Source organism: Salvelinus namaycush, chromosome 38 (assembly GCF_016432855.1).
Source record: "Salvelinus namaycush isolate Seneca chromosome 38, SaNama_1.0, whole genome shotgun sequence".
NCBI classification, from domain to species: domain Eukaryota; kingdom Metazoa; phylum Chordata; class Actinopteri; order Salmoniformes; family Salmonidae; genus Salvelinus; species Salvelinus namaycush.
Window position 1 is genome coordinate 20186954 of NC_052344.1, and position 19467 is coordinate 20206420.

Consider the following 19467-nt stretch of genomic DNA (forward strand, 5'->3'; position numbering starts at 1 on the left):
TGACTGAAATCAGTTCAACCATGAAAGTGGAAGCTCAGGCAAAGATCATGGAATGAATGAAGCAACAACAGAGACAAGGCAAGGCATACTCTGCACCATGGGGCACTCTGTTCACAACGTTGATGTCAGCAAACCGCTCGCCCCCACACACACACACAACGCCATATATTGTGGTCTGCGGTTGTGAGGCCGGTTGGACTTACTGCCATATTATCTAAAATGACATTGGAGTCAGCTTAGGGTAGAGAAATGAACATTCAATTCACTGGCAACAGCTCTGGTGGACATTCCTGCAGTCAGCATGCCAATTGCACACTCCCTCAAAACTTGAGCCATCTGTGGCATTATGTTGTGACACAAAACTGCACATTTTAGAGTGGCCTTTTATTGTCTCCAGCACAAGGTGCACCTGTGTAATATCATGCTGTTTAATCAGATTCTTGATATGCCACACCTGTCAGGTGGATGGATTATCTTGGCAAAGGAGAAATGCTCACTAACAGGGATGTAAACAAACTTGAGCGCAAAATTTGAGAGAAATGCACTTTTGTGCGTATGGAATTTATTTTTATTTTTTTCTTCAGCTCATTAAACATGGGACCAACACTTTACACCTTGCGTTTATATTTTTGTTCAGTGTCATTTTATGCAATTCTATTCATTTTGCCACGGGGCGGAGAGAAATGTTAGCATTTTTTTATATCATATCCGAGTGAGACTGACTAACAAAATCAATGGGGGCCCCCTGGTCGTAATTCCTCAATGATAACAAGTTTAGATAGCTGACCGCTAATCTAAAAAACTATTAGCCGACATGAGCTAATTGACTGACTATCAGTGATTGACATTAGAGAAACTGCTGATACACAACCACATTTTGAAATTGCACCTTGTGTATTCGAGTATTTTAACTCTAGAAAGTAAGTCGAGACCCCGACAGAGTTCCCTGGTACAGACCAATACATAGACCAGCCTACAAACCACCTCAAATGTAAAAAACCCAATGCTACAGGACAATAACAAGTCTTTGTATATAGAGACTACCAGTAAAATGGCTCAAATCTGATTAAGCATAATGATGTAGGGTTGTTTATAAATTGTGATGGGCAAATCTCTTTAATGCACTACTATCAACAGTCTCATCAGGTCACCCTCAGCTTTCGAGTCATTTCAGACCCAAACATTTTACTGAAGAAATATGAAGCGATCAAAAAAACAAGATTAGGCTCCGCTGGGTAGGAAAGGACTAATGTCCTCCATGTTGTCATCAAAAGTAAAAGTGTTCACTAGAAATGTGGCCTGTCATAGTGGTTTGTGAGAAATTTAACAGGGTACTATTAATCATCTGATTACTCAGAATGCATCTGAGCTCCTAGACTGTGCGGCTTTCCTTTACCAAGTGTTCTACTCCGCTAGCCAGCACCTCACCTAAACAGCTGTGTGTTTCTTTCGCCTCCAGATTGAGTGTGATAATGAAGCCTCTGTGGAAACAGAGAGCATTACCAAAAGGGGGATTATTGAGAAAATCATTCCAAGTTGGAATACTGGTGACAAGCCTGAGTGTGAGAGTCAAACACCCAGACAACAATATAGACCCATATTATGAGGACGTTTTCCAACCAACGAGTCCTGATTGTCAATTTACTAAAAATAAGAATCTTAGTAACTACAGTAGATTTGGTGATGGAATTCCCCAAACATGAGTTGATGAGTGTTGTGGTGGTTGCTATAAACAAACATGGTCCTTATCTGGATGGTTTTCAGTGATATGCTCAAGTATCACAAACAAACAGGACAGGGCTAGACTTTGGATAGGCTATAGACCTAGCTTCTTCAGACCTCAGCCAAAGATATACAGAGGTCAGGAAACTGTCCTCCATGTTGGCACCAAATGATCCATTGCAATAACATTCTAAGTATAGAATGCAATTTCCCGTACATTCATGAATGTCAGCAACTCTTGGGGACAACAACAGTTTACAGAACTGTGTGCATCACTTTGACAAACTGATCTAGGATCAGTAATGCTGGTTCAGGGCATCTATATTGTGAACTCAGATCAGTGTTATGGGCCGATTCATTGTGTGTTTTACCTTGAAGTCAAAGCTGCACAGGCTGACTGCATCAGACTCATCCTTCTCTCCGCACTTCCGCTTCTGGGGACAGATGGAAATGAGATTATGTTATTATTCAATTTAGACAGATAAACTTACCCATATCTATTATATACACACACAGGTAGACACACCAATACTCCCACAGATACTCTTTAGACAGATAGCTACACACACTCATGAGTCTCTCCAATTCACACAAAACAACTACATCTAGTCTGGACTCCTGCTGTTCTCTGATGTTAGACAAGAATAGACAACCACCACCCCTCTGCTCCATTACCCTGTCCTATCCTGGTCTCATAGGTTTGACAATAACCCCAGTGAAGTGAAGAACTGCCACTATTGCCCCAGGGACAATGTTCACCCCTGGAGGTTCCATTGGGAACAGGAAAGGCTTAATGAAGCACAAGAGCACTTGAACACCTGGGGAGAAGACCAGCTGGCAGGTGAGATGAGGTCTGGCCCGGAGTTTGTGTGTATGTGACTAAGGTTGTAAAGGCTGGAGGAGCGCTGGTGTCGCCTGACTGCCGGGGCTCTTAGGGCGCTGTCATTAGGGCGCTGTCATTAGGGCGCTGTCATTAGGGCGCTGTCATTAGGGCGCTGTCATTAGGGCGCTGTCATTAGGGCACATTAACCACAGAGGGAGTAGAGGTCCATCACAGGGCATTCAGGAAGTCGAGACGGGATCACGGGTGTGCAGAGTGAGACAGTATGTTGAGGTATTTATTTGTTATGAATAGTTTGTTTTGAAGGGGGTAAATGGGCATTTCTTCCTCAAACCTGTCAGCTTTCCCACAGTAAAGAGAACTCCTTGTACAATATAAAGAGAACTCCTTGTGCAATATCTTTCATAAATTACAAGGGGACACAAGGGGCCTCCATATGCAATGCCCCAGATGAGAGAACAAGGCTAGATGATTAGCTAGCCTACTAAGGGGAGTGAACAGTGCTTTGGCTAAGAGAGAGTTGTGCAACACTACAGTACAGCTCCTTATCAAGAGATTCTCATTTAGTGCTACAGCTGTTGAATACAGTAGTTCCACACTCAGTCAGTTTTTTTAAAGGTAGGCTAATTGAGGCAGTTAGGACCTTTGCTGAAGCTAATGAGGTAAGTGGGATCATGGATCAATCAATTCAACTCTTGTTTATAGTAGAGCTGACGGTAAAAGGAGAGGCTGAAACTGGCAATCTGATCAAAAGGCCACAGTGCAGCCAGTCATCAACTAGCTATAAAAAAAGGCTCATTAGCCAATAGCTTTAGACTAGTGTCTTTAATCAGCTAGTGACTGAACAACTAATCATTAAGATGATCCCCATTCAAAAGGAATTCAAGTGATTGATCAGAGAAAACCTCTTTAAATGTCTTGTTATTATCATCAGAGGGCTTAACTGCATAGTGCTAGGCTAGCTTTTAAATAACGATGGGTTTCGGGTCAGTTTTTGATTAAATCATCAAAAGGGTGGGCCAGGTTAGATGGAACGTTTACACTGGACTAGAGGCATAATGTAGAAGCTCCTCAGCTCATGAACCTAACAAACTACTGCCTATGCAATGCAAGTCTGGGCTAGAGGGGTCTGCTCTTCAGAGCCTCCCCCAGACAACAAGGCTTGTGTGAGGGCAGAGTCTCTGTTGACTGCTGCTGCCCATGCAAATTATACAATTTTACATTACCATGACATCATGGGCTAGGCTAAACTAACCTTTTAAACAAGCCCAGCTTAGTTAGGCCTGAGAAAAAAGGGCATTAATGTCAGGTGGGATTAGATAAAGAACTTGGTGATATTTGTTAAGCATGTTCGGCTTGATAGAACAGTAGGTGAGAAACATCGATTGCACAGAGAGAGGGAAACAGTGAGAGAAGGAGAGAGTGGTAGAGGGAGGATGGGGAGAGGTGTAGAAAGGGCAGAGTGGGGGTTGGGACTGAGGCAACAGTGGAGTTCTCTTTCACTCGCTCGCTCTCTCTCACGAGTAACACTGGCCTACTATTGTGCTGGCCTGTTTGTGTGCATCACGTGAAAATGGCACCATAAAACCATGACCTGGTCAGCTGCCAGAATACAACCTGGCTGGCCCTATGTAATTACCAGCACAAAGCAAAGTATGAGGTAGGTAGGCATAGAAAAAGGTGGAGGCAGTGGGGTTGACACCGTGTTAAGGAATGCCACGGACGAGAGAGATTCTAGAACAGAGACTATGATAATCAGTGGTCGTATACTTAGTACCCAACCTCAGTGTTTTGGTATGTGCTGGGTAGGTTAATATCATTGAATTAGGGTGCTTGCTCTAACACACACATAGGCACATCAAAATACAATCTCAATTCCTAGGCACACACACACACACACACACACACACACACACACACACCTGTTTGAAGTGGGAATGTTTGCATGGAAAGCGATGCTGACTGACATTCTGGCTGTCTGAACACGTCGCTGGGAGAGACAGAAAAGCTGCCATCTCCCCTACTAATTACCTGCCTATATTCACACAACAGCAGTTGGGTTTTGCACAGAGCTGGAAACCTAAATGACATTCTCAACATTACAGAACTACCTACTGTACCCTGAGGCCTTGCTACTGTAGTCTGAGATAATATGAAACACTACAGCCCCCCCCCTACCTAAACTGTACTATGCCCGCCCCAGCCTCCAGAAAGTCCCCTACATTCCATCAAAGCACAGGATCCTCCTGATCTTATTCAAGTTTCAAGGTAGAGATAAAAGGGGATGGGAGACAAAGGAGAAGAAAGGAGCCCACCGTTTGTCTACATTTCTCTCTCTTTGGGTAGATTTATAAAGTTGAGATAATAGTGGAGTCATGGGGGGGGGGGGGGGGGTTGCCTAGGTAACAAGCGCTATATGCTTTTAGTGGTTGAGCTAAGCATGCCAGTTAAGGTAAATTAGTGGAATCAAAGGCAATGTTTGGCACAAGATGAAGAGCCTCTGGCCTCCTCTCCTCTACCCCTCCCTCCCTCCCTCATCCCTTCTTTTCATCTCCTCCTCTCCCCGGCTCAGATGAGTGATAGATAGGGTTTCAGCTGGGGTTCACTCATAAACCCTGGAATGCTCCAGGCCTTGTCGTTCCGTTCCTTTCTCTAATCTCTCCTCTCAACTCTGTTTCCAATCACTGATCGCATTGAGGTCTAGGTTTTACTGTAAACAGTAGGCCGGCCAATCAGAGGAACAAGAGCTATGTTGATTCCATTATGTTGAAGGGGAAATAGAAACAGGAAGATTTTTCTTGTTTGTTCACTGGTGGGTCACTGGGTAGTGTGGGGAGTCTGTCCTCTGCCTGGCATCAGCTGTGAGGGAGTCATGCAATTAAAAAGTTCCTGAATGGAGGATCAGATGGACCTGCAGAATGCTTACGTCACTTCTCACTCAGAGGTGATTGCGAGTTGCATGAGCTGCATGAACGATTCAAGGTTTAGTTTGAACGCCTTTATTTTGGGGATCAAGGCTATCATGAACTATGCAGTAATGTGTATTTTTTTAACTAGGCAAGTTAGTTTAGAACAAATTCTTATTTACAATGACGGCCTACATCGGCCAAACCTGGACGTCGCTGGGCCAATTGTGCACCACCCTATGGGACTCCAATCACGGCCGGATGTGATACAGCCTGGATTCGAACCAGGCTGAGATGCAGTGCCTTAGACCGCTGCGCCACTCGGGAGCCCGAGTGACACCATCATCCACTATGGAGTAATGGGTGAAGACTGGGTTACAATAGACTATGTTCTGAATACCGAAACACAGGTGATGCCAGATGCATCCAAGATGCAGTCCAAACCTCCTCTCAAAACCTTAAGACCAAAGTGGATCAGTCGTTTGTCATCATCGCTTACTAATAAAGGACTTTTTCCTAAGTGCACAGAGTCAGTATCTGTAGTCCAAATCAAAGGAACTTCACAGCTTTGAGAATGAACAGGTCCATTTGCTTCCGTGCCTGTTTAAAAACACCAAGGCCAGATTTGAAGACAAAACAGACAGTTATGACAGAGGTATGACAGGGACTCTCTCTCCGCACAAACAGGCCGGATAGCCATAATCTTCCCAAACAACGCCAGGATAAAATGTGGAGGATAGTGGAATGAGCCGAGGTTCTGTGAGGGAACAGGGAGACACAAAAACAAGAGCTGGGTGGAGGCTGTACTCACCAGACTAAAGTCCCATTGAGGTCCAGGGGTGAGGAAGGTGAAGGAGCTCCCTCTTCTCAGTCCAGGCCTACAAGATGAAGATGGAAAAAGAGCAGGAAATGATTGCTTATTCAACTAGTACAATATGAATAACACCATACCCTACACCCTAATTCAAAAAGGTGACACTACTAAGACCTTTACATCTCAGGGCACGAGATGACATAACATCACCACCACAACGCCACCAGGTAACAACCACACAATACAATACAAGCTCACCCCTGCCTTGTGAACGCTCAATCATGGTAGTGCAGGAAGTGCCCCAAACACAATAACTACTTCAGTCATTCAGTGCCTTCCCCAAAGACCCATGCTCAGGTGCCACCGTATACATCTGTGGCACACGGTGTATGGGCTCTGGTACATACCACAGCCTGCTGTAGCCATAGCGATGTCCCCTTCGCTGCATCCTCAGACGGCCAGCTAGGATAGACACCCAGCAGAGTAGATCCAGTCAGAGAACTGTCCTTCACCCCTCACTCTCTGTGCAGCACCCACAGGGTTACCAGGTCTCCAAGATGTCCTCACAATACTATTCTCTCCACATCTATAGGACAGACAGCCTACCCCTCTCACACGTGTAAGAGGAGGACCCTACCCACCCCTTTCCTAATTGGGGGAAGAAAGCAACTGTTGCCCCCTGTCAGAAGTTTGTTTGCTGAGAGCCTGAGCAGGGAGTGCTTTAAAACAAACACAGATGAAGCAGGTCTACTGCCCCATTCTGGTCACCCCCAACCTCATGGAACCCCTCAAATACAATACTCACCCTTATCAGGTTATCATCAATGATTAAACTTCAGATTATATTTAATCATTGATGATAACCTGATGAGGGAGAGATCTGTATGAGGTATTTTTGAGGGATTACGTCAGTCTGGCCATTAGAGTGGGCTAGTTTAGGTCAGATCAGGACAAGTTGAGAGCTCTTAGACAAAGCACAATCTATTCCCTCTGGTCTGACTAGACAATTACCCTTCAGACAGGCACCCTGTCAGCACACCTAAAAACCTCTGTCAGTCTTTTGAGACAGAAGGATTAGATTTCTATTATTGCCCTGTCACAAGCTGATAACAACCCACATGAGTGATGATGAAGCCAAATTGGACAGCTTTCAAAAAGACCAGTTTCCACATTGTTTGGGTTTGAGTTAATGTCAAGGTGTTACTTAGATGAACACTCATATCTTCTGAAACCGTCAACAACATGTTCAGATCATATCTGAAAACAGATTGGTGATAATGGTCTTAATATATTGAGAGACCTCAAAGGAAATCAACCTCTACAATCCTGACATTCTTTCCTTGATTCCACTTTACAGCTTCCTATGTGGTCTGCACTCAGAAATCGGTACTGAACGACTAGTAGTGGAGGCCTGGCGGACAGTGGAGGAATTCCCTAAGAGTGAGTGAGTGAATGAGTGAGTGAATGAGTGAGTGAGTGAAAGAGAGCACGAGAGCAAGAGAGCGCGAGAGCAAGAGAGCAAGAACGAGTGTGAGAGAAAGAGAGCACGAGTGCGAGAGAAAAAAAGCATGCGTGTGAGGGAAAGAACAAGTGTGAGAGAAAGAGAGAACAAGTGTGAGAGAAAGAGCACGTGAGAGAGAAATAACGAGTGTGAGAGCACAAGTGTGAGAGAAAGAGCATGAGTGTGAGAGAAAGAGAGCACGAGTGAGAGCACAAGTCTGTCGACCTCCAGCGCCGACAGAGATGGCCGCCTCGCTTCGCGTTCCCAGGAAACTATGCAGTATTTTGTTTTTTACGTGTTATTTATTACATTGGTACCCCAGGTAATCTTAGGTTTTATTACATACAGTCGGGAGGAACTACTGGATATAAGAGCAACGTCAACTCACCATCATTACGACCAGGAATACGACTTTCCCGAAGCGGATCCTGTGTTTTGCCCACCACCCGGGACAATGGATCGAATCCCAGCCGGCGAACCAATACAACGACGCCGTAAAAGAGGCAGACGAAGCGGTCTTCTGGTCAGGCTCCGGAGACGGGCACATCGCGCACCGCTCCCGAGCATTCTACTCGCCAATGTCCAGTCTCTTGACAACAAGGTTGATGAAATCCGAGCATGGGTAGCATTCCAGAGAGACATCAGAGACTGTAACATTCTTTGCTTCACGGAAACATGGCTCACTCGAGACACGCTATCGGAGTCGGTACAGCCAGCTGGTTTCTTCACGCATCGCACCGACAGAAACAAACATCTTTCTGGTAAGAAGAGAGGCGGGGGGGTATGCCTTATGATTAACGAGACGTGGTGTGATCATAACAACATACAGGAACTCAAATCCTTCTGTTCACCTGACTTAGAATTCCTCAATCAAATGTTGACCGCATTATCTACCAAAAGAATTCTCTTCGATTATAATCACAGCCGCATATATTCCCCCCCCCCCAAGCAGACACATTGATGGCCCTGAACGAACTTTAATTGACTCTATGTAAACCACATATCCTGAGGCAGCATTCATTGTAGCTGGGGATTTTAACAAGGCTAATCTGAAAGCAAGACTCCCTAAATTCTATCAGCATATCGATTGTGCTACCAGGGCTGGTAAAACCCTGGATCATTGTTATTCTAACTTCCGCAACGCATATAAGGCCCTCCCCCGCCCTCCTTTCGGAAAAGCTGACCACGACTCCATTTTGTTGCTTCCAGCCAATAGACAGAAACTAAAACAGGAAGCTCCCGCTCTCAGGTCTGTTCAACGCTGGTCCGACCAATCTGATTCCACGCTCCAAGATTGCTTCGATCACGTGGATTGGGATATGTTCCGCATTGCGTCCAACAACAACATTGACGAATACGCTGATTCGGTGAGCGAGTTCATTAGCAAGTGCATTTGCGATGTCGTACCCACAGCAACTATTAAAACATTCCCCAACCAGAAACCGTGGATTGATGGCAGCATTCGCGCAAAACTGAAAGCGTGAACCACTGCTTTTAACTTCTTGTCAATATGGGGGCGCTGTTTCCACTTTGGAAAAAAATCGTGCCCAAATTAAACTGCCTCGTACTCTATTCTAGATCGTACAATATGCATATTGTTATTACTATTGGATAAAAAACACTCTCAAGTTTCTAAAACTGTTTGAATTATATCTGTGAGTAAAACAGAACTCATTTTGCAGCAAACTTCCAGACAGGAAGTGAAAAATCTGAAAACGATGCTCTGTTCCAGGGCCTGCCTATTGAATTGCCTTATATTTATGGATATGCATGCACTGCATACGCCTTCCACTAGATGTCAACAGGCAGTGGAAGGTGGAATGGGGTGTCTAGCTTGATCTGAGGTCGAACAAGAGCTCTTGGAATGACGTGTCCAGAATTTCCTTTGTCTACCTAGGCGCGGGAAGTACCTCCATATTGTCTTATGATAAGCGTTCGGTATACACGGCTAATATCTCCGGCTTTGTTTTTATTTGATACATATTAGAAAAACATCATAAAGTAGGTTGTTTCATCAGTTTATTCAACGTTTAATGGGACTTTTGGAGTTTTCCGTTCTCTGCGTCGAGAGAAATTGGGAACGTCATCAACATTGGCTAGCCTTGTGGAGCGAATTCGACAGGAGAGAAGGACATTCTAAAACCAAACAACGATTTATTCTGGACAAAGGACTCCTTGTACAAGATTCTGATGGAAGCTCAGCAATTTATGAAGAACAATTTATGATGTTATTTCGTATTTCTGTGGAAAATGTTGAGTCCTATTATTCGCGTTTTGGCGGGCGCTGTCTCGCTATAACATAAGCTGTTTGTTATGGTAAAGTTATTTTAAAAAATCGAACACGGCGGTTGCATTAAGAACTAGTGGATATTTCATTTGCTGTCCAACATGTATTTTTTAGTAAAGTTTATGATGAGTTCTTTGGTCAGATTAGGTGAGTGTCCAAAATAGCTCCGGACAATTTGGTGAATCGATGCTACATATTCACAATGTATAACCACGGTTTGCAGTTCTAAATATGCACATTTTCGAACAAAACACAAGTGTATTGTATAACCTGATGTTATAAGACTGTCATCTGATGAAGTTGGTCAAGGTTAGTGATTAATTTTATATCTTTTGCTGCCTGCATCTAAATGCAGTCAGCCACCACTAACATTGAGTGGGTGCAAAGGTTAAAATGTTGCAAAGGTTAAAATGTTGTGGAATTACTGGTCCTGCTCTAGATTGGTTTATAAATTACCTATCAAAATTACCTATCAAATCGTACACAATGTGTAATGGCGGAAGGTTGTAAATCTGAGTCCATAGAGGTATGCTCAGGTGTTCCGCAAGGTTCTATTTTGGGCCCACTGTTGTTCATTTTGTATATCAACAACATTGGGGAGCTTATTGAAACAGCAGATGTTCATTTTTATGCAGATGATACTGTTCTTTTTCAAGTGGTAGTAGTTTATCTTTAGCTTTTGAATGCCCAAAGAGCATTTAACATCATACAACAGAATCTGTATGATTTAAAGCTGATTCTAAATTCAGGTAAAACAAAATGTATGGTATATTCAAATGCCAGGCATGTTACAAATCATGTCATTGCTACATTGGCTGGACATACTATAGAGCAAGTTAAAGTGTACAAATATTTGGGTGTGTGGGTTGATGATAAGCTGAGCTTCACTGTGCATGTAGAGAACTTGATAAGGAAGCTCAAGCTGAAAATAGGATTTTATTACCGGCATAAGGCTTGTTTTTCCTTTGGAGGCCAGGAAGGAGCTGGTACGATGTACATTACTGTCGGTTTTAGATTTTAGTGATGTTATATATATGCAGGCCTCAGCCACTACCCTGAGAGCACTTGATTCAGTGTATCATGGAGCCTTCAGGTTCATTACAAATCAGAAACGTCTAACACATCATTGTGATCGCTACAGCGCTGTTGGCTGGTCATCATTGACCTTGCGTAGGCTTAAACACTGGTATACACTGATTTATAAGGCCATATTGGATAAAATGCCATTTTATCCGTTCTTTTTTAGTCAGGTCAGTAAATAAATATCAATTACGGTCCCATTCTGATTTGCTTCTAACAGTACCAAAAATTAGAACAGGTCATGGTAGAAATAGTTTTAGTTACTTAGCACCGTGGTCCTGGAATTCTCTCCTGAACATTTTAAAATGTGATGATCTAGTTTCGTTGGTGGAGTTTAAACACTTGATCGATGTATATATCATAGAAGAGTGTAATTGTTTTTAGGCCAGCTGTTTTTAATCAAGACGTTTGTGTTTTTAATGTAATATGTAATTGTTGTACTGTATGTGTGTTTATAGTTTTGTTTAATGTTGTGTTAGTGTATGTAAGTTGTTTTGTCTGAAACTTTGTTCCCCCTGCTGCTATTGGACCAGGTCTCTCTTGGAAAAGATATATTATCTCAATGAGAAAAAACCTGTATAAATAAAGGTCAAATAAAAAATAAATAAAAAATGAGCGACAGACCTACGCGCAAGCAGTGCTGCTCCTGCATGAGTCAGAACCACAGCCTGAACTGGATGATCGGTTTGACTCAATATTCAACGGAACGCACCATAACGTGGGAAAAAGGAGGGAGAGTTTAGTTACTGGATCTGCTGTGGCCTGGAGGTGAGGAGGATGGTAATGACGACTGTCAAGAACGCCCCAGGGTGTGTATTAATGTGTACATTATTCAAAATGACATTACCTCAGACAATGAGCCATGATGTGAAACAAATCTGAAGAGACACCAGTAATAAGTGTCCAATAGACATCCCAGTGACATCTGGCAGCCAATGAGCTCATAAAGTGAGGTGATGCTTTGTGTTATTCTATGTTCTGGGAACCGGTGTGTTCTGTAGACACCAGGAACACTGAGGTATGTGAGGTGATGAATGAAAGCTATGCTGCTACGCTGTGACGACCTGGGTGGTTCACTGGTGTCCGCCTGGTGGTGGTGTCTGAGGAATGCAATGGAGCTTCACAGGAACACTAGATAATCACAGTAGTTCCCTCAGAAGAAGCCAAGGGACGGCCAGAGCAGGGCTATTTCTCAGACAGTGGTCAAAACATGCAGGGAATGAGGCCTGAGCCGAACACGGGTGTGTGTACAACAACACACATATCACCCCCAGTCCTGTCTCTCATTCTCCCTCATCATTCTAAACAAACACAGTAAAAGGTACATTATGTAATAATGCAGAAAATAATTCCTGTAGAGCTCCTTTAATGCAGAAAATAATTCCACCCAAAGACTGGGAAAGGTGTTTGCTAACAGGATTTAGGCCTAATCATGATGTTTTGGAAGGTTCTTCCTCTCTGATGCCCACGCTGTACAGTAAATTACATCAAAGTTGTTTCATCCTAGAGTGATTAGGCCAGCATTGCTTTTACTCTCATTTCTGAACAACACACACCAGATAACAGTAACACCTGACCGTAGCCTAAATCGATTATTTCAGATGTCGATGGGATGTAATGTTGTTCAGAGGGCCACAACCGGACGACGCTGGGCCAATTGAGCGCCGCCCTATGGGACTCCCAATCATGGCCGGTTGTGATACAGCCTGGATTCGAACCAGGGTGTCTGTAGTGACGCCTCAAGCACTGAGATGCAGTGCCTTAGACCGCTGGGCCACTCGGGAGCCTGGGTCATTCAACTGAAAAAACATCCCAATGACAAAACAAATGATTATTTTAGACATGATATCCTTTTATCTGACCTTACCTGTGTGGACCGGATGTTTATGGATGCTGACCTGTTAAAAAACAGAGATAGCCTAGCAATGTGGTGCACCTGACAGACTTCATCATAAAAAACCCTCCGAGTGCATGCCTGAAGGTCATTTACTCTGAAATCTTTACCTGGGGCAAGAGAGTTTTTCCAGGTGAAGTAAACTCATGAGAAATACTGGAAGAGTGGAGGCCGGGGAAGCGGGAGGTTGGGGTGGTTGGAATCAGTTTTACATAACCTAACCTGACAAACAAAGGCAGGGCCTAGTATGATACTCACAGCACATACAGCTCTCTCACACTGGCACAGTGAAAGTGGCCTTTGCTCCCAAGCTGACTATGACCAAGTGAATACGAAGTGACATCAATCACGTATGCATAAGAAGGCCCCACACACCAGCACAATGGCTGGTATCAGCTTTCTGAACAGCTCATCGTGGGGGAAATGTGACATTGGATACATTACATTGATACACCTGAATGCGATTGTTAAAGGGTCTAAAAACTATAGAAGTTTTACAATCTAGGTTTGTATGACATTATAGAGTTAGTTGTTTATTTTTCTAGAACATTACTGACCATTCTGCTCCCACGACACCTGTCCATTGTAAAAGGGGACAAAGGTCGGTCCCTGGGGCTTGTGATTGGAAGTCACAGGCAGGGGTATGATTCTTACTCAGAGGTAGACCGATCTGTTACACACTTCTGTGGGTGAATAACACCTGAATAGGCTGGAAGCAAGTCAGAAAATGTTGACATAATTGAGGCTGAAGGACAGTGAATAACGATCGAGACAGGAGCACGCGGCTCAATAATCACAAAGGTAACATGCAATCAAACACCTATTACCTAGTAGTCCAAAGTCCACTGAGCAACACTCTCCTTGTTTTCCTGCAGGGTTGGCTATTGGGGTCATATTTATAGTCACAGTTTTCCATGTTTTCCCAACAGGGCAGGGACCTTTTGGCACAAAGGATGGAAAGCCTACCAGTGTGCCACTTGCCAACATCAACTTTCTCAGTACTGATTACCCCAAAATAAAATCGACTTTTGGCTCTCTCAGTCTGCTGTCTGTCTAAAACTGAAATGATAAAAGTTTGATTTAAAGGCCTGGGGAAATTCATGAAGACTATTTGTGTCATAAAGTGTATACTCAAACAGGAAAGGTTAAAAAAGTATAAACAAATCAAGTATTTTCTTCCTTACAAGATGTGGAACCGTAGAGGTTGGACACTATCTTTATGAGACTTTGAACAAGAAGTGCAGAGTCCCTTCATGAGACATATGCTGTTCTGTAGGCCAGAGCTTTGCAGAATTCTGCAAAAATATTGGTGTACAACGTAAAACACCAAATAATGCATGCAGAGCAGAATTAGGCCGATAACCGCAAATTATAAAAATCCAGAAAAGAGACATTCAATTCGACAACCACCTAAATGGAAATCGATTCCCTAACCTTACATAACATAGCCATCACCTACAGAGAGATGAACCTATAGAGTCCCAGGGCTCTGTTCACAAACAAACAGACCACACAAAGCAACACAATTAGACCCAACCAAAACACGAGAAAACAAAACAATAATTAGTTGACATATTGGAAACTACTAACAAAAAACTGAGCAAACTAGATGCTATTTGACCCTAAACAGAGAGTACACAGAGGCAGAATACCTGACCACTGTGACTGACCCAAAATTAAGGAAAGCTTTGACAGACTCAGTGAGCATAGCCTTGCTATTGAGAGAGGCCGCCGTAGGCAGACCTGGCTCCCAAGAAAAGACAGGCCGCAGTAGGCAGACCTGGCTCCCAAGAAAAGACAGGCTGCCGTAGGCAGACCTGGCTCCCAAGAAAAGACAGGCTGCCGTAGGCAGACCTGGCTCCCAAGAAAAGACAGGCTATGTGCACACTGTCCACAAACTTAAGTGGAAACTGAGCTGCACTCCCTAACCTCCTGCCAAATGTATGACCATATTAGAGACATATATTTCCCTCAGATTACACAGACCCACAAAGAATTTGAAAACAAATCCAATTTTGATAAACTCCCATATCTATTCGGTGAAATACCAGTGTGCCATCACAGCAATAAGATGTATGACCTGTTGCCACAAGAAAAGGGCAACCAGTGAAGAACAAACACCATTGTAAATACAACCCATATATTCACCCATCATTACAACACTGTATATAGCCATACTATGACATTTGAAATGTCTCTATTCCTTTGGAATTTTTGAGAGTATTGTTTACTGTTTATTATCTATTTCACTTGCTTTGGCTATGTAAATATATGTTTCCCTTGCCAATAAAGCCATTTGAATTGAATTGATAGGTAGTCTAAAATGTATACTTGGCACGTCCCAACACTGACAAAAACTGTCAGACTGGCTTCTACCCCCAGACCATCAGCCACTAGGCAGCTACCTACTACCCCCCCCCCCCCCCCCCCCCATGGACATTTACTACCCCCAATGGACATTTATCATTGCTACAGTGTAAGGGGCGGCAGGTAGCCTAGTGGTTAGAGCGCAAGATCGAATCCCGAGCTGACAAGGTAAAAATGTGTCGTTCTGCCCCTGAACCCACTGTTCCTATGCCATCATTGAAAATAAGAATTTGTTCTTAACTGACTTGCTTAATTATATAAAAAAAATGTAACCTTTATTTAACTATGTAAAGTATATAGTATTATTTTTTATATTTCTGTTTCATTCACTCTTACCCTGCCCCCACAGTTGTAAATGTGTATATATTATTATCATCTTTATTTTGTCTCACTCACTTCTTTTTATTTATTTAATGACCTGCACTGTTGGAGCACGGCGCATAGGATTTTCACTGTACCCGGAAATTACATCTGTGTCCCTACACATGTGACTAATAAACTCTATTTAGCTATCATCCAAACACCCACACCAACTGTTATTCGTGGTTCCTTGATTAATTTGTTGATATTTACTGCCACCTTGTGGTCAACTAGTGTCTATTACAGTATTGCAGCAAACTGTCCAGTAGTACACAATTATTTGCAGTACTTGCTATCTGTAGCCGACTGTCTGTATAAAAGTTTACAATTATGGCATGTGCTGACACAAAAGGATAATTAGGTCCTGACGGGAACATGCAAAAGTAACCAGCTAAAATAGTTTTCCAAGGACTTGGAATATGCAACCAGCACTACCTTCTAGCTGCAATATAAATGTGTTTGCTTGTTTAATTAAGGATCTGCGTTCCGTTAACGGGACAGTTAGAAATCATGCAGCGCGTTATATCAAGATCGCAGATTTTAGAGTAACAACACATGTTGGTACATAGACGTGTCTTATTAACAAGAATTTAACCTTTCAGATGATATATAAAACTGCACTGTCCAATTTACAAAAAAAATGCCATGCTATTGTTTGAGGAGAGCTCCTAACAACAAAACACTTTTTTCAACGCAATAGGTTGGATAAATTTACCTCTGAAGGTGAAATGTGTACTTGGAGCAAGATTTCAGAATGTATCATCCAAAGGGTCCCAGAGATAACATGAAGTGTCGTTTTGTTAGATAAAATCGTTTTTCATATCCTAAAAAGGTCCATATAGCACGCACGATCGATTTTGTATTTCCACTCGTTCAATTTGCAAAGAAAGGAATCTGTGAAAATCTCACCCTGAACGTTGTTTGAACGAGTCAAATCACGTTCGTATCTATTCCTCAGAGATCCTAGAAGGTAACAAGACTTCACTATTTCATTAGGGGTGTAGTATATCCTATAGGACACCATATTTGGTCAGAGAGTGACGCCTTCATGGCACACTGATGACGCGGGCGGCCATCACTTGAACGACTGTATCTTTGTCAAATAAGCCCCAATCAGGGTTTAACAAAGCTAGCTAGATGGCCAATGGGAGATAGCACCATAAATCAAGAGGATGCCAGACTTTGATGACAGAATTTGCCCACAAAGGACCACCGCGCCACCTTCTTGTTCAAGTGAGCACAGCACAAGGTGAGTCCAAAAATGTATTGTATACTGCTGCATAAATGATGTAATATGCCAGGGAGATATGTATACTGCAGTTAAGAAAGTAATACTAATGTATGTTGTGTAGTAAGCTGTTGGTAGCCTGTGTGCCTCACCCTATTAATTTGGTCCCCTTTCCCCCAATAACTTAGCCTACTGTTCGGACTTGGTGGTGCACATGTAGCCTATAGCCTGTTTTAGAAAAATGTCATCATTGAATATTGTAAGCACTTTCATTGTCTGCATATATGCCCCCTTTATTTATACTACAGTTCTGACTTGGTGTACAGGGAGAATACTGTAAGAACGGCCTGTTCTGAATTCTGTTGCTGTACATTTCAAAAGTGCTGAACAAATAGTTATATTGACTATGTCCATCCTAGCTCATTAATGTCTTAATCAAAATTACAGATTGCCTCTTATCCACATTTGTTTAACAAAGTCAGCCATATTAGCTGTGTTTTTTTGTTAAAGGCAGTAAATGAGGCTGAATGAACTGTTTCGCTGCCAGACAAGTCTTAGTTGATATCCAGGTGTTGGGACTGCTGTTGGGACTCTGCTGCTGGGACAGCTTTATGTAGGCCCTAACAGTTTGTGGGCACCATTTGAATGACTTGTTTAGTGTTGTGGCTTTGCTGGCATGCAAATAAAACATTTTTTGTTGAGGTTGCCCCACCAAGATTTACATGCTAAAATCGCCACTGGTTACCACCCGCCAGCATGGCATTGCTTATTAATCAGAAACAGCTGCAAAGTTACTCCTCTTCATGATAGATGCGCCAAACAGCCTTTTGTGCTCTTTGGTGGGAAAAAAATACCATAATCCATTGGATAATTTGTACATTTTCACTTAATTTTTAGCTAATATATATATATATATATAAATCTAAATTTTATAAAATGGTATAATTACGTGATATGACAGCATTCCGCAAACCCGCTCCCCCTGTCGCTCCAAGATTAATGGTTTTGACCATTCATCACACACGCCATGCTTTGATAGGTGTAACGTTATCTAGAACGATAATGAAAAGGCACCGGTGAAAGAAAATTCAAGGTACTTATAGTAACATGTCATTTGAGGCGTGCATGATCATGAGCAAAGTCATCAAGCCTATAATTTCACTTCCCTTGTGAGAACCATGAGCTGGGCTGTAACAATGACAACTTACTCGAATTGTAACGTCAGCCAGGCACATGCTAGCCTTCGAAACAAACTTTCAACTGACGTAACTGTAATTTTATTAGCTATCTAAATAATGTTAGCTAGAGTCTGTTGGTAATACGTTAACGCCATATAAATATTTTACACTTATATTCGCTTCATCCCCTGCACTCAATAGTTAAGGCCGCGTTTTGTCTCACCTTGATTTGTTATTTCTCTCGGGGGATGTCTCATCATCAATGGTGAACTTCCTCTTCATGTTTGCCTTTCTCTTTGGTCTGTCATTCTGCTTCTCTGGTATCGAACTTTGAACCTGTGCTTCACCGGTTTCCTCCATTTGAAATGCAAAACCAGAAATCAATGTTAACGGTGAGAATAATAGATAACTATTAATGAAAAAATAATAACAGTAGACGGATGTTTGAAATTCTTTGAATATGGCGGAAATCCGAACAATGACCAATAAGGAAAGACCTGAGGTTCTAGTTGCTAGGATATATGGTTAAATGGGAGGGGTCATACCCTTAAACAGACGACTCTGGGCGGGGCCAGCACCTCTAATAACAATTGGAAATGCTGTTACAATGAACTTGCTTCTATTATCTGCACAAAACAACCCTTTGACACAATTAAATGTCAATGCACTCTACCGTGTTTTTGTATTGTAATATACTAATGTTGTGCATTTCTCCCCTCTTTGATAGTTCAGTTCAACAAACAGTTGTGTTCTGCAAGGATTTAAAATATTACATTATTGTTATGCAACTGCAAAAGGCAGATGGGATCATCTGATGTAAAATGAACTATTCTGGATAGAATCACACACACACACACACACACACACACACACACACACACACACACACACATGGAAAAAGTACCCAATTGTCATACTTGAGTAAAAGTATAGATACCTTAATAGAAAGTTACTCAAGTAAAAGTGAAAGTCACCCAGTAAAATACTACTTGAGTAAAAGTCTAAAAGTTATTAGTTTTGAAAATACTTAAGTATCAAAAGTAAATGTAATTGCTAAAATATACTTAAATATCAAAAGTAAAAATATAAATAATTTCAAATGTCTTATATTAAGCAAAGCAGACGGCAACATTTTCTTGTTTAAAATGTACGGATAGCCAGGGGCACACTCCCAACACATTATTTACAAAAGATGTATTTGTGTTTAGTGAGTCCACACACACACACACCAACACACAAAGTATGTATTGCTGAATTTCAACACGTAGTTGTCAAACAGCTCCAAATAT

The 19467-nt window shown here is 42.4% G+C and overlaps 1 protein-coding gene across 1 annotated transcript; it reads right to left on the minus strand.

The window, feature by feature from the left end:
* Positions 1-2054: 2054 nt before the first annotated feature.
* LOC120032086 (neuroepithelial cell-transforming gene 1 protein-like) lies at positions 2055-18613 on the minus strand. The gene is made up of 3 exons (XM_038978029.1): positions 18402-18613; positions 6281-6347; positions 2055-2156 (listed from the first exon to the last, which is right to left on the minus strand). The coding sequence occupies exons 1-3, from the start codon at positions 18536-18538 to the stop codon at positions 2055-2057; spliced, it is 306 nt and encodes a 101-aa protein (XP_038833957.1). The 5' UTR covers positions 18539-18613.
* Between the last annotated feature and the right edge of the window lie 854 nt (positions 18614-19467).